General features: G+C 42.4%; 1 protein-coding gene across 1 annotated transcript; it reads left to right on the forward strand.

The window, feature by feature from the left end:
- The first annotated feature begins 881 nt into the window (after positions 1-881).
- On the forward strand, positions 882-10,404 carry b3gnt9 (UDP-GlcNAc:betaGal beta-1,3-N-acetylglucosaminyltransferase 9). The gene is made up of 7 exons (XM_080475414.1): positions 882-1,133; positions 4,090-4,523; positions 4,596-4,715; positions 6,812-7,186; positions 8,032-8,273; positions 8,365-8,620; positions 8,707-10,404. Exons 2-7 carry the CDS (start codon positions 4,428-4,430, stop codon positions 9,049-9,051), a joined length of 1,434 nt encoding a protein of 477 aa, XP_080331540.1. The 5' UTR covers positions 882-1,133; positions 4,090-4,427; the 3' UTR covers positions 9,052-10,404.
- The last annotated feature ends 3,142 nt before the right edge of the window (positions 10,405-13,546 follow it).

Below are 13,546 nucleotides of genomic sequence, written 5' to 3' on the forward strand. Positions count from 1 at the left end.
TCAACTAAGAAAAATTACGTTTAGATTATGTGGATTGTCACGCGCAAGACTTTTTCTTATTTATTTTTTGTTATTTAGTCTAAACAATGTACATTAAATTATAGTGTTGGCTTCCATAGACAAGGTTACACATGAAAGCAGTTGGAAAGCATCCATACTAATGCCACCGAGCGGGGGTAGTTTCACTTAGAGGGGATTCGGTAGCTGCCCCTCGTCTGTGAACTCTCTCAACCCAGAAACACATAAAAAAAAAGTAATGACTCATGTTCCATCCTCTCCTGCCCCCTCCCCCCTTTCTTTTTCTTCCAGACTTTTCTTTCTCCCCCACTTTTGGTTGGCTGGCATCTGGTTTGCTCAACATGCCAGGACAACCGTGATGCCTTCAGGTGCTTCTGTTCACGTGCCACGAAGTCGACTCTCTAAATTATCCACGTGTTTTCATCTTAATTTGCGATAGACAGGATTTTTAATTGTGTTTCCATATATATCATTTCACATTTTCGATACTCATTCCTTCTTTTATTGTGTGTCAACCCATTCTAAACACACTTTATTTTGTTAACCTCAATTTCACAATCTTATTCTACTCCGGCCCGCTGAGATTAAACTGTGGCACCTGGACAACAAGGGGAGTCAAATTGGTAAAATAGTTAAAGACGTGAGTTACATCAATAATCTTCTTAACAGGATTCTAAAGAAAATGTGATCCAACATGTAGATCAGATCAGAGATTCCTTTAGGGCAATGTGAAGACAGCTCCTGTGGGTGAAAAAGTGTGGAACCACCGCTGAAAAAGACTGATGTTATGACATAAATAATTGATTTCAATGAAATAGAACCGGCGCTTCGCTGTATTTTCCCACCGCCCGTGAACGCACCGTGTGCGCACTCAGCTGCGGATGAGACAGATGTGGACGCTCTCCTCTCATTCCGCCTCCTTCACGCAGACGCGCACTCATGAATACAGCATCTGGCACTCTCCCCGCTCCTTCCTCACTTCCTTCACTGGACCTTCGTACGAGTAAATAACCTCTTGTGTGTTTATTGGTGCAGAGAGAAGACGCAGGAGTTTGCGCTGCACAGCCCAGATGTTTCCAGTCTGACCTCCCTCCGCTCCCTCTCTGTCTCTCCTGGTAAGTTTGAATGACTTGTACAAATAATCAGGGAGCTTTGCGGTTCGCCCCAGGATGATGACTATACCTGGACACACCTTTGATTAGATCAAACATGTACGATTGTCTCATTTTGGTGTGCTCTCTGTGCAAATTGCGCAAAACGTTTTGGTCATGCTTGTTTGGAGTTTGCCTTATTTGGTAAAAACAGAGAAGAAAAAACAACTAAAGGTGGGTAAATACAGTGATATTCATTTCTATTGTTGTAAAATTGCTTTTAATGAGTGATGCATGCCTCTGTAATGATATTTGTTGGTACACAGTGTTCCTCGATATAGTTTGTACCCTCATGTTCTCTTGCATAAGACAGACACTCCCCCTTCTGCTCGCAGCTCCAGTGTAGAGATGGAAATCCAGATCAAGACAGACTCATATTGATGAATCAGCACGCAGTTTGACTGATTTTTGGATGTATTGATTAAACTCCAGCTTTAAGTTTCTATATGAACCAGATGATGTGCATGCGGTGTCAAACCTATGGCCCAACGTTCAATATCGGGCCTCCAGAGAGTAAAACTACAGCTGCAAAGAGGTGGAGAGGTTTAGCTCGTTTCAGTGAGGGATCTCTGGTTCAAGTCCCGACCTTTCCATGCAAGGTTTCTCTGTGGGTTGGGGGTTCCTCCTACAGTCCAGAAACATGCATTTGAGGTAACTGTCGACGATATAATTGCCTGTGATTATGAAAGTGACCGTGAATGGGTGTGTTTGCCCTGCGATGGCCTGGCGATCTGTCCACACTCAGCTGGGATTGGTTCCAGCAACCCCGCGGCGCCTCAGTGGGATGAGACAGTATAGTGTAGGACGCATGGATGGGTCATTAGATGCTCCGCTGATACAAGTCAGCTGTTTAGAAAAGCTGGAAAAGAACAGTGGAGCTGAGTAAACCCTCTGACCGCCGCAGTTTGAGTGCCAGGAAAAATGAGCCATGAGTAGTGAGGAGCATTTCCCAAAGGAATTAACAATAAAGAATTCTAGGACATTATGAACGTTTGGCTGGAATGTAGCCAAAGTTATTGATGCATTATTTAGATAAATGATACCCACCATAGGAAAGTCTTAAAGGAGACATATCATGCTTTTAAATCCTTCCTTTTTACATATAAATCATACAGTTGTGGTCTATACAACGCGAAACTGCAATGCTTGGGTCTGAATTCCTCATTATTAGAGCTCCACAGGCCCCTTTTCAACCCCTTTTCTGATGTGCTTCTGAGAGCAACTCGTTTTGGGGCGGTCTCTTCAAATGCAAATGACACACTTCATACCCCGCCTCTTCTCCAGGTTGCAGAGGTGACACTCGGTTCAACTCCACCCTGTTCGGCCATCTTTGTAGTTTGATAGAACAGATACAATTATCTAGCGGCGCAGAAACTTTATATTCACACATTATTTACAAAATGTCAACAACGGAAGATTTGTCCATCCAGCCGTACATGTTGGAGCCAGAGTCGGACCCGGCGGAGCGAGATGAAAATGACGATGATGCACCTGCAGAACAACGTCTTCATATGGATGTAACGCAATGGTGTGTTACTATATTTACACTAACTTCTCCATCCATGCCCACTACTACAATACTGCCTGTATTACAACGACTATTTAACACAGAAGTTACATTATAATCTAAAACGAGCACACAGCGCTAACATATGAAGACGGTGCAACTGCTAATGCTAACAAAACAATGACAGTGACGTCTTATCATCACACTTTTTAGCGTTATATACAGCTTACCGAAGTGCTCTGTTCGTCGTCTCCATAGATAGAAGGAACTGACCGCTCAATCAGACCAAGTCTTTCGGCAAATCCTTCTTTATACTGGCGGAGGTTGCTGAAGCAGTCGTCCTTAAAGTGCTTCGCGCACACAAAAATGACCTTACCCACAGATGTGGGTACATTTCTGTGAAAAATAAAACTCAACCAGGCACTTCGAAAAGGTTCTGATGCTGGGAGACGGTGTAACGAAGCTTGTGGGTTACTACATCCAACAACCGAACATTTCGACTTATCCTCTCGTAACTTCGGTTGGACTACAAAATCGCAGCGAGAAACAAAAATGGCGGATTGCTCGAAATGTCGATGTCCTAATTTGGCAGTTCCGCTGAGAATACTGTGACGTCATTGTTCAAAAAATGTAATAGAGAATAGAAAAATCGAAACCGATCGCAAAATATGACCAAAACAGAATATAAAGATATCAACGGAGCACCTGAAGAGACTACTTTGAACTTTTCTGTACTTCTAAACGCTCTAAATATACAACAAAATGCATTTAAGGGCTAAAAAAGTGGATTTAGCATGATATGTCCCCTTTAAATCTGTGGCTGCTCCAGTGAAACAAGCCTCTACCAAGTGTTATGTAAAATCACTACTATTCCTGAAGGTTGCAGGAATGGTGTTGAATTCCAGGTTGTTCATTACAAGCTTTGCTCAGGAGAGTCGATTAAACTCCATACTTAGGAACTTTCCTACTCTTCCCCCATTGAGATCACACTGGACTGCTGGTGTCCCCTTGAACTACCACCACTTTTCCACAAGATAGAACAAGATTGATTTTCGAGTGAAACTGCAGTAACTTACGACTAAAAGTACGACCTGGGGTCAGGGAGCAGTAGTGTTTGGCTTCACTGTAATCTTTTAGTAAATCAGAGATTGGAGAGGAGGTCCACAGGCTTCCCGGAAAAGAAAATCAGTCATGGTTATGATGCAAACTATTATTGAATTAAACCGTGGAAATGTACATTTCCAGGGCAGATTATCTTCCTTAGTCAAGAAGAAACCGAGGGCACGTGACATGTGACAAGTAGAAGTTGCATTACTTATACATTTAACTGTTTTTTTTGTTTTTTTTTAATACAGACCCGCTGTGGTCCTGTGCTGATCCCTGACTGCAGTTTTGTTTTCCCCCCTTGTCCAGGATGCTCCTCCACACTGATGCCTCATTAAATCGTCATCGGATATAAAAAAGTTCTGATTCAGTCTAGCTCTAAGCAGCAATTTAGTCTGCGAGGAAGAGCAGAGCGCTGCATTGCCTGGACGCCATAAAGAATCAGCAGGGATGCGTTCTCACAGGCAGGCTGTAAAGTTTGCGGAGCTTTTCAACACGGCAGCAGAGAGGAAGAAGGGAAAGCTGCCCGTTGATTTTGCGACTAAAACAAGCGCCTCCGTCCCGGCGGCTCACTGAGGTCCGGCAGCAGCTTCTCAATGCACTTTTTTTGTTTGACACCTATGAAGTGAGATCAGTGCGTGCAGAAGATGGTGACGATGAGGAGGATTTTCCACGTGAAAGGAGACGTGTTGTGCACAGTGCTGCTGCTGGTGCTCTTCTGCCTGCTGCTCTACGCCCGCCAGGTCAGAACACCACAGATGGTTTTATTTAAGATTTTTTTTGTTGTAATTCCTTAACTGGACCTGTGTCTCCAGGCTGTGCTCTCCTCTGGATCGGGCGGGACGCTGTGGAGGCTGGAGGTTCATGGCTCCACCAGCTCCAACAGGAACCTTCTGGGAGCCGGTGGAGCCAACGTCAGGCCGGGGTCGCCGACGGTACGATTCTCCCGCCATGCATGTTTACTTCCAGGTCAAACGCCACAATAACAGTCACGTTTCCATGACAACTGGATACGACGACACGAGGAGCGTCACATGGGAAATTCGATGCCTTCAATTCGGCGTCGTTATGCACTTATCTATGAAGTTGTATTATGGGGAACTTCTCGGCACAATTAAAACTGAAAATCCACAGTGATTTTTTATTTTTTTTCCCACTCTGCATTCAGGTTCCGCACCGGAGTGTGACTGCCGCCGCTCCGAGACCACCTCTGATTTCACGAGTTTAGTTTAGAAATTGGTTCAAGGTTTAGCCTCTTCCGGGTACGGGCTGAGCGTCGGAGGGCTTTACATAATGATCCTCAGCGGTGACTCCCTCACAGCGCAATATAAACCAGCAAGTTTCCCTCGTTCGGTCCCAATAATCCACACAGGGAGTCACAAACAAATGTGGAGGAGTTCACAAAAGAAAAATGTAGCATCCATGCAGAGGAAACGTTTTAATTATATTCTTGATGGTAAATGTGGATATTTCTAAAATGGCAGATCCATCCATCCACTTAGTGCATGTTGTAGGACTCTGGGATTTTCTATTCTGCAGAGAACTCATGCACAGGGAGAACATGCAAATAGTTTATTTATTTATTTATTTTTGCATCACATGCAATTGTACGTAGATTAACACGTATAATTGTGAAGACGTGCATTTATATATAAATTCCAAGATTTATATTAATATTAATTCTCTTTTAAAAATGACTGTCCCTCCAAGATAAAGGCTTCAAATGGAAATCATAGTGTTGGTTTTTATAAAGTTGATAAACTGTTTATACATTATGAGACGAGTTTAATCATGATGATCTGTTGTTTACACACTCATGTAATATTACAATAGCATCATTTCATTTGATTCTTATATCTAACTTTTTTTTTTTTTTACATTTAGTACCTGTACTTTTTACTTTTACTTGAGAAAGTTGATTCGGTTCCATGGTATCTGTAGTTCTACTTAAGGAAAAACAATGTTTACCTTAACCAACTCTGATATAGACATCATTTAAAGCAGGTTTGTCATTTAAAGGACGATCTGTCCTCCTCTTTTATGCCTAAGACATTAGTGAGTGGGGAATTTATTAACTGTAGACAAGCACATTATACATAGAAACCAGAAGAACCATAAAAAAGGAAATACATTCCTCAGGTTTTATCGTGTGTCTTTGAGATAATTGCTCACATGTACCAAACCCTCGTACTTTCATGACGTATCTGAAACCTTTCGGCGCATCAACAGCAGCAGTGGCTCCAATTATTAACTTCAACTCAAAGTGCAACACTGAAAATGACTCATTAAAAGTGTTTCTAATGAAAATACGTTCATCTATATTTCCCTTTTTTTTTTTCTTTTATCACCCGGACATATGTTTTACTGCTGAGGTGTCAGATTTATTGCAGCCACATGCTGCTGAATTTGACTTTAATTGGGTTGGACCAGTAAAAAGTCTGGCATGATATATTTTTCATTCCAGATGTTTACAATACTCATATTGTTCCCATTTGTTTTGTTTAAATTGAACCATCTTTTTAAGCTTTACAAAGGCTTAAAAAGATGAACATCTTAAAGCAGAATTAAAAGACGTCTCAGTATTAGGTCTGCTGCTCTTACTGAAACACCGATCGCCGGTAAAGACACAACAAACTGAAACTATGAAATTTACAGACATTAAGTGTTAAAAGTCAAGAGGACAGGGGATGAATTTTAATATGAACAGAATATGAAGAATCGCACCAGTTTTCTCATTTTGTGGGGTGAGATTGTAGAATAATATGAGTTTTAAACAATGTTCAACCATAAGATGATATAAAGACGTAAAGAAAGTAGGTGACAGGCAGAAAGGATCAAGGAATTACTGAGGATGTTTTTCGTAAATGTTTTTACCGGTACATTTCTTTTTTGTATATTGCTGTTCTTGATAATGAGGGAAAAAGACTCCACAGTTACCACAATGAGTATTGTTTTATTTATTCTAGGTTCTAAGACTGTTGATAAAGTCGACATAAATCGTCTTCTTTCACTGCTTCCCTTCATTCTGCAGACTTCATCCGGCTCCCGGGAGCCACAGCTGCCTGTCTGTAAGCCCCAAACCAAGTCCAAACCTCCTCAGTCCAAAGCCAAAGCCAAACCTCAGGCCAAGTCGAAGGGCAAATCCAAGTCACGGAAGAAAAACGCAGCGCCCACCAAACCTGCGGGCAATCCTCCGCCAACGATGCCCCCCTTCGACTTCGAGGGCTATTTGAGAGAGAAGGACAAGAGAAATTTCCGGCTCCTCATAAACCAGCCGAAGAAATGTCACTTCATGGGAGCAGAGGGGGGAGGAGGAGGAGGAGGAGGAGGAGGAGGAAGAGAGTCTGGCTCTCCCTACATGCTCATCGCAGTGAAATCCATAGCTGCAGATTTCCACAAGCGTCAGGTAAAGTGTTCTGTGAAAGCTGCTATAATCAATATTTAATTCATGGGTGAAATCTGTTGCGTATTTACACGATCATTAAGTTCCACTTGAGATTTAAAGCTCTTTGTTTTGAACCTTCCAGTCAAATCGTTTTCCTGTTTGGGTTCTTGTTTATCGCTTTCAGTCTCATTTCCAGCTGCAGCAAAACAGTGACATTTCACTGGAAAACCTCCGGTTAGGCTTCTGGATGCAATCTACCCGGCGTCAGATCAGTTACCTCACCAGTGCAGGGAGACATCCAGGAGTTAGGAGAAAGAGGTTTCTGTCAGGGGAAGCAAAAAGTGAGCTGATCTTAATCAGGATGAATTACCAGAATTGGTAACATTTCTTCCTCTGCGGTGCTTGTCGTTGATGCTTCCAAGTTGTAAATTAAGAAAGAAAAAAAAAATCTATTGGGACAGGACGTTCAACTCGTCATGTTTAGAGAAACTAAAGCTGTGGGATTTATCTATCCATTAGTTGAACCACTTCATTTCATTTAGGGTCTCAGGGTTTAGAGCTGACTATGGATGAAAGGCAGAGAACAGCTTATCAAGGAAAACACAGAAAACTGACAACCACACACTCTCACTTGTGATTTTTAATTATCGTACTCAAGTTAAAAGTATTTTTGGTAGATATAGCAAAACTGTATATATAACATTAAGAGCTAGGTTATCTTCATTTACGGAAGGTTTTTAGTGCCCAGTGAATTTTAACTGGTGGAAAGTGGGCAAGACCTGCTTTTTTAGTCAAATAATAAGCAGACCTTTGGCTTTTAAAAAAAATAAATAAAATTCTCCTTCTTCTGTGATCGATGCTTTCAGGTGGTACGTCGGACGTGGGGTAAAGAGGGGTACCTTCCAAACGATGTGTCGATCCGTACGGTTTTCCTGCTCGGGGTTCCCAGGAATCGCTCGTCTCTGCCGCTGTGGGAGCATCTCCTGACCTACGAGAGTGAGACTTACAAGGACATCCTGCTGTGGGACTTCGAGGACACCTTCTTCAACCTGACTCTGAAGGAAACACACTTTCTGGAATGGGTCAACAGCAGCTGTCCTCATGTCAAGTTAGTTGTTGTTTTTTTTCTTCCCTTTTCCTTAATAGCAGTGATTCATGAGACTCTTTTCTCTGATGCCTTTGATTCTTCTGTTGACCAGGTTCATCTTCAAAGGTGATGCCGACGTGTACGTGAACATTGAAAACATACTTGAGATGCTCCGCGGTCAAAAATGGGACGAGGATCTGTTTGTGGGGGACATTATCATCCATGCCAAACCCATTCGCCGGCGCACATCCAAATACTACGTGCCAGAGTTTGTGTATGGAGGAGGTTTGTACCCGAACTACGCCGGAGGAGGAGGGTTCGTCATGTCGGGACATACAGCTCGAAGACTCAGCTCCGCCTGCCAACAGGTACCGCTGAGCTCACAATGCAGGTTGAGGCCTTGCTATCATTTTCAGGGGGTTTGCCTTGATGTTTTCTCCCCTCACTCTCCCAGGTGGAGTTGTTCCCGATCGACGACGTCTTTCTGGGAATGTGCCTCCAGGTGATTGGCGTCAAACCGTCACGCCACCAGGGCTTCCGGACCTTCGGGATCCCCCGGCCGTCCGCGGCGCCCAACCTCCAGACCTTCGATCCTTGCTTTTACCGAGAGCTCATGGTCGTCCACAGCCTCAGCGTCCCGCAGATCTGGCTCATGTGGAACCTCCTGCACGACCCCAAACTGAGCTGCCACAACAGGACCAACCCGACGTCCTGGCCCTTTAAATGGAGGGACGAGATGGGGGACACGGTGGGCGCGGAAGTGGACTACGGAGAAAAGCAGGTGTTTGTCACGCATTAGTGACTGTCTGCCGGGGCCGAGTGGGATCCTCAAATTGAGAAAAAAAAAGAAAAAAAAAAAGAAGGTTAAAGCTCAGGATTTGAGGCCACTTTGATCTGCTAGAAGAATTCCTTTGTGTCACAGGAGACTTTATCCAGGCTGGCAGACGGTCTTGGGATGGGAAATGAATTGGCAAAGGCCCGATGTGCTTCAGATTATTCATTAAGGAAGTCAACAGGGAGATGAGGCTCCTGCCATCAGTGTCCCATCTGTCTTTATCACACAGTGTGTGTGAACAGACATCCAACAAGACTTCAGATGAGCAAAGAAGACTGCAGTCAGCGAGAGAGGGGGGATTTCCACAGACTTTTGAATGTGTTACCACAGTTTGCACAGAGGTCCACAAGGACAACACGACCCATGCGGTTAGCCGGCTTAACCTCATTTGGATTGCAAAAAGTTTCACGTCAACGAGAGCACAACACTGTTGATACGCTTTACGTTTGTGAAACTGTCATGGCTGGAAGTGTTGCTGCCTGCCGGCTGAGGTTCAAGCTGCGAGGTGAATCACGGGCGGAGCTCTCCTCCTGGACCTGACGCACAAATGGACAGTCGCATTATCTGTTCCCCGGGGGAACAACAAAAGAAGACTAAATGGAAACCAGCTGCATGACGGGGCCGGGCAACGCACACACACACACGCACACACAGAAACACTCTGCTGAGTGTGTGTATTCTCGTGTGTGAAGTCTCTCGGTTTAGTTTGACGAATCGTGCATCTTTCTTTCATCGATCCTTTTGCTGCGCCACAGATTCCGCCGCTTTCCAGTCACAGACTCAGATGGATCACGTGTGATTCTCTTAAATTAATTTATAAGTATTCTCATGTCTCGACTTCAGCTGGCTGTGCAGGTTTTCTGCCATGTAAGTCCAAGACTGTAACACCCCAACAGACATCAGACAGGCTGGCAGCAGGTTTTGGTGTCTCTGCAGGAGGAAGAAAACCCGAGACCAGGAACAGCTGGGACGCAGAGCCTCTCGCCAAAACCACCTACAGGGCCATTTTCTCCCTTTTCTTTTTCTTTTCTTTCCCCCATCGAGGTCAAAGTAATGGAGGCTGAACCTGTAAATCACTCACAGATTCTACTCAGAGTCCCAAATGGGAGCTGGTGGAGTTTTCTGGTGGATCCAGAGAGAAATGTGGAGGGACGGAGCGAACGGGGAAGATTCCACATCTCAGCACAAACAGTCACAGTTACTGTATGATCCAGAGAATCTGTTAACTTTGATTTCATAGCACTGCAGTTATTTTCATATTCATGGTTTTGTGTCTTACAAACAAAAGAAATGCGATGAAGAATGAAATACATACAACTGTGATGATTGCCGAAGTCTCCTGCCATTTTTACACTGAGCAAAAATGATCAAAAACACAAAATACATCACCCGCACAAAGATTTAGTTTCCACAACAGTAAAATGTCTTTTAAAATAAAATGTCTTAGATGGAAGTGCGTCGAGAACTCATTACAGCGACTTAAGACAAATGAAAAATAGCTGTAACTGAGGTTCTGGTGTATGATTACCATTAGTATACATTTAGTTTTTGTTTAAATCCTTGTGAAGCACCTTGATATGCGTCTCGTTTTTAATTCATTTTAAAGTGCTTCTCAGACAGTTAAGCTATTTCAACCAAACATGAACAGAAAAGTTAGTCTATCAATGTATTTTTAATTATTATTCTGTTAATACTTATCTTGTGCTGCTTAGACATTTGAAATGTCCTTCCAAGGGATCAGTAAATTACATCTTACTGTGCCTGTGAACACTGAACAGCAGCAGATTAATAACATTGCTCTATTAAACCCTTTCAGTGCACTTGGATTTATGTTAAAAACATTGAAAACTCAGGTTGAACTTAAGGAGAATTACACAAGACAGTTTCTACTTTTAAACCGACATCCAATAAATCTAGTGTCGCATTTCTGTTTTAAATAACTTTAATAATGAAAAGATAATCTTTAAGCCAGAAATATGTGTAAATTGTTCAGTTTGGCACCACTTTGCAAGAGATTTGATTACGTAGTTGATATACAATGGTGCAAATCTAAAGTTTTGACACACTGAAACGCTCAACAAAAACCTGTACACACACAGTTTAGTGGTTAAATCTTCAGGTAAGAAATAAAAACTTCTCACTTCTTTTCACATCCATATTTCTTTTTATTTATTATCATTATCTTTTTCATATCCTGGTTGCACACACAGAAAATGAATGTGGATGCCAATGAACAGTCCAAACGTTGCATTGACATTAGAAATAGCCCAGCAGGAGGAGCACATCTCCTATAACCTGCTGGAGGCTCAGTCACTCTCATCATCGCTCTGTTACACTGGATTGTTATTGCCTTTTTTTGTTTTTTTTTCTCAGTGGACATGCTGAATTAATCTACTTATGCCTTCATACACACAGGTATAGTATTCAAAATATAAAAACGCCACATTCCAACGAATTTCACAAGTTTTAATTGAGCATGATTGCACCATTTCCAGAAATGGGCTTAAAACATATTGGGGAAAAAAAAAAAAAAAAAGAATAAAAATCAGAGGAATATGGGAGATGGGAAATAAAACATAATATCAAGAACAGACAATAACAAAGCATTATTATGAGATTACCATTATTCTGAAAATGAAGCCGTTTCTTATAAATTACAACAATCCGATGGCGGTAATCAGTCAATCTTCCATTTGATGAAAATAACAAAAATAAAGAAGAGCGTAATTCAATAAGCCGCACACAGACCTCCGCTTTATAGTTTTCTCTTGTTTCTCTACCTGAAAAATCGTAGAAAAACAAGGATGTGATATGTCCACCTGAGTTTGGGTGAGTTTGAGCACCCAGCACCCTTACAGCTCCTCCCTCTGTCTCTCAGTAGCAACGCTTCGTCACAGCAATGACCGTCTTCATGGCGTTGGGTTGGGTTTACCAAAACGTTTCCCCCCAATTCTGCACGTTTCCTGGGCTCGGCTTCCGCCGATATCTGGATTTTTATGAGCACTTTGCTTAATTTACTACTCCCCTGCCCCGTTTCTGTTCATCACATTCAGCCCATCTGCTTCTAATCGAGTGGAGAACTTCTTCAATAAGCAACTTATGCACATTCAGGACAAAGAGTTTGAATTAAAATCCTTTCAACATTCATTCCACTAGTTCCCCAGATACTCTTTTGTTTTTTGGCAAAAAACTGCACTGCTACAATTTGTGTTTCTCACAATAACTATGTTACATGGTTCTGGGTGTTTACGGCAGTTCTAAACACACGCGCACACACACACACACACACACACACACACAGAAGAAAAAGAGAACACACAATTCCCCTTTTTGTTTTGGGAAACCCAACACAGTCTGCCATTCTGCAGATAGAAAGGAAATGTAAAAAAAAATAAAATAAAAACAAAACAAAAATGACTGAGACGGCCATGATGCCATGTTAGCTGGTTTGCTAGTGCTCAGTGACACGCGCACACACTTTACAACAATGCAGTTCAAATGCATTCTCAAGTTGTATGTACAAGGAGATTTCCTTTTTTAAATTTTTTTTACAGAGGAGATAGAGACAGAAGTCAAAGACAGGCTCGGTGGGAGATGAGGCACAATGTTAAACAGTTTTGAGTTTGTTTAGTTTTTTTTTCTTCTTCTCACATTTGCTTTAATAAAAAGCAAGGGGTAATAAAAGTTTGGATGTAGCGTCCAGGACAGTTACAAACATCCCGGGATAAACCAGAGCAGGAGTCAGAAGACAACTGGAGAGGACGTTGCTGTGGGAAAAAAATTTAATTAAAAAAAAAAAATCTCAATCTTAGCAAGAAAGTAAAGCGCCGCAAATTAATTTTGAGATTTCGTACCGAACAGCCACGTCGCCTCGCAGCCGGGGAGGGAGTCAGGTCGCACAGAAATCATCGATGTTAACTGTAAACGAGCTTGAAGGCGAGACCCGAAATCTGCAGCTCCTGCTGGATCCAAATGCCGAGAACGCATTTCGTCTTATCCCTCTTGAATAAAATGCTTTACATGCACAGCTGCTGCTCCTGTGCATTTTAACATGAAGAGGCCCAGCAGGGCCGTCCAGCAACAGCCCCGCACATCTGTACACTTTCAGCCTCAAGCATTGCACGTATGAAAAGTTTCAATACTGAGTGGCCTGGAAATAAACTAAACTTTTTTTTTTTTTTACTCCAATATGAGTCAGCTGTAAGCAGAAACTCTCCATCTGAGCTCCAATCTAACCAGAATCTAAATATTACACTAGTCAGCCAGTGCCTGAGTGAATGCCAAGATATCAACATCATGTAAATAAGAGGACACCAGAATAAGCGCACACAACTATTTACAGCATTTGTACATCAACTCCATAAGCATCGGGGGCCTGAACACATTAAAGTTACAAAAATATTCTGCAGAAGGAGCAAATGCTTAAGAGAAATACTGAAGAGCTAAAAAGGAAAAGTCT

The sequence above is a fragment of the Lipophrys pholis genome (genome assembly GCF_963383615.2).
Source record: "Lipophrys pholis genome assembly, chromosome: 11".
In the NCBI taxonomy this organism is placed as follows: domain Eukaryota; kingdom Metazoa; phylum Chordata; class Actinopteri; order Blenniiformes; family Blenniidae; genus Lipophrys; species Lipophrys pholis.

What these genes read in the sequence shown, in the direction of transcription:
- b3gnt9 (XM_080475414.1), top strand. Translation starts at nt 4,428, where the DNA reads ATGGTGACGATGAGGAGGATTTTCCACGTGAAAGGAGACGTGTTGTGC. An exon ending in TCAGGCCGGGGTCGCCGACG is followed by an intron (nt 4,716 to 6,811) that starts GTACGATTCTCC and finishes TTCATTCTGCAG; the next exon opens with ACTTCATCCGGCTCCCGGGA. An exon ending in CAGATTTCCACAAGCGTCAG is followed by an intron (nt 7,187 to 8,031) that starts GTAAAGTGTTCT and finishes CGATGCTTTCAG; the next exon opens with GTGGTACGTCGGACGTGGGG.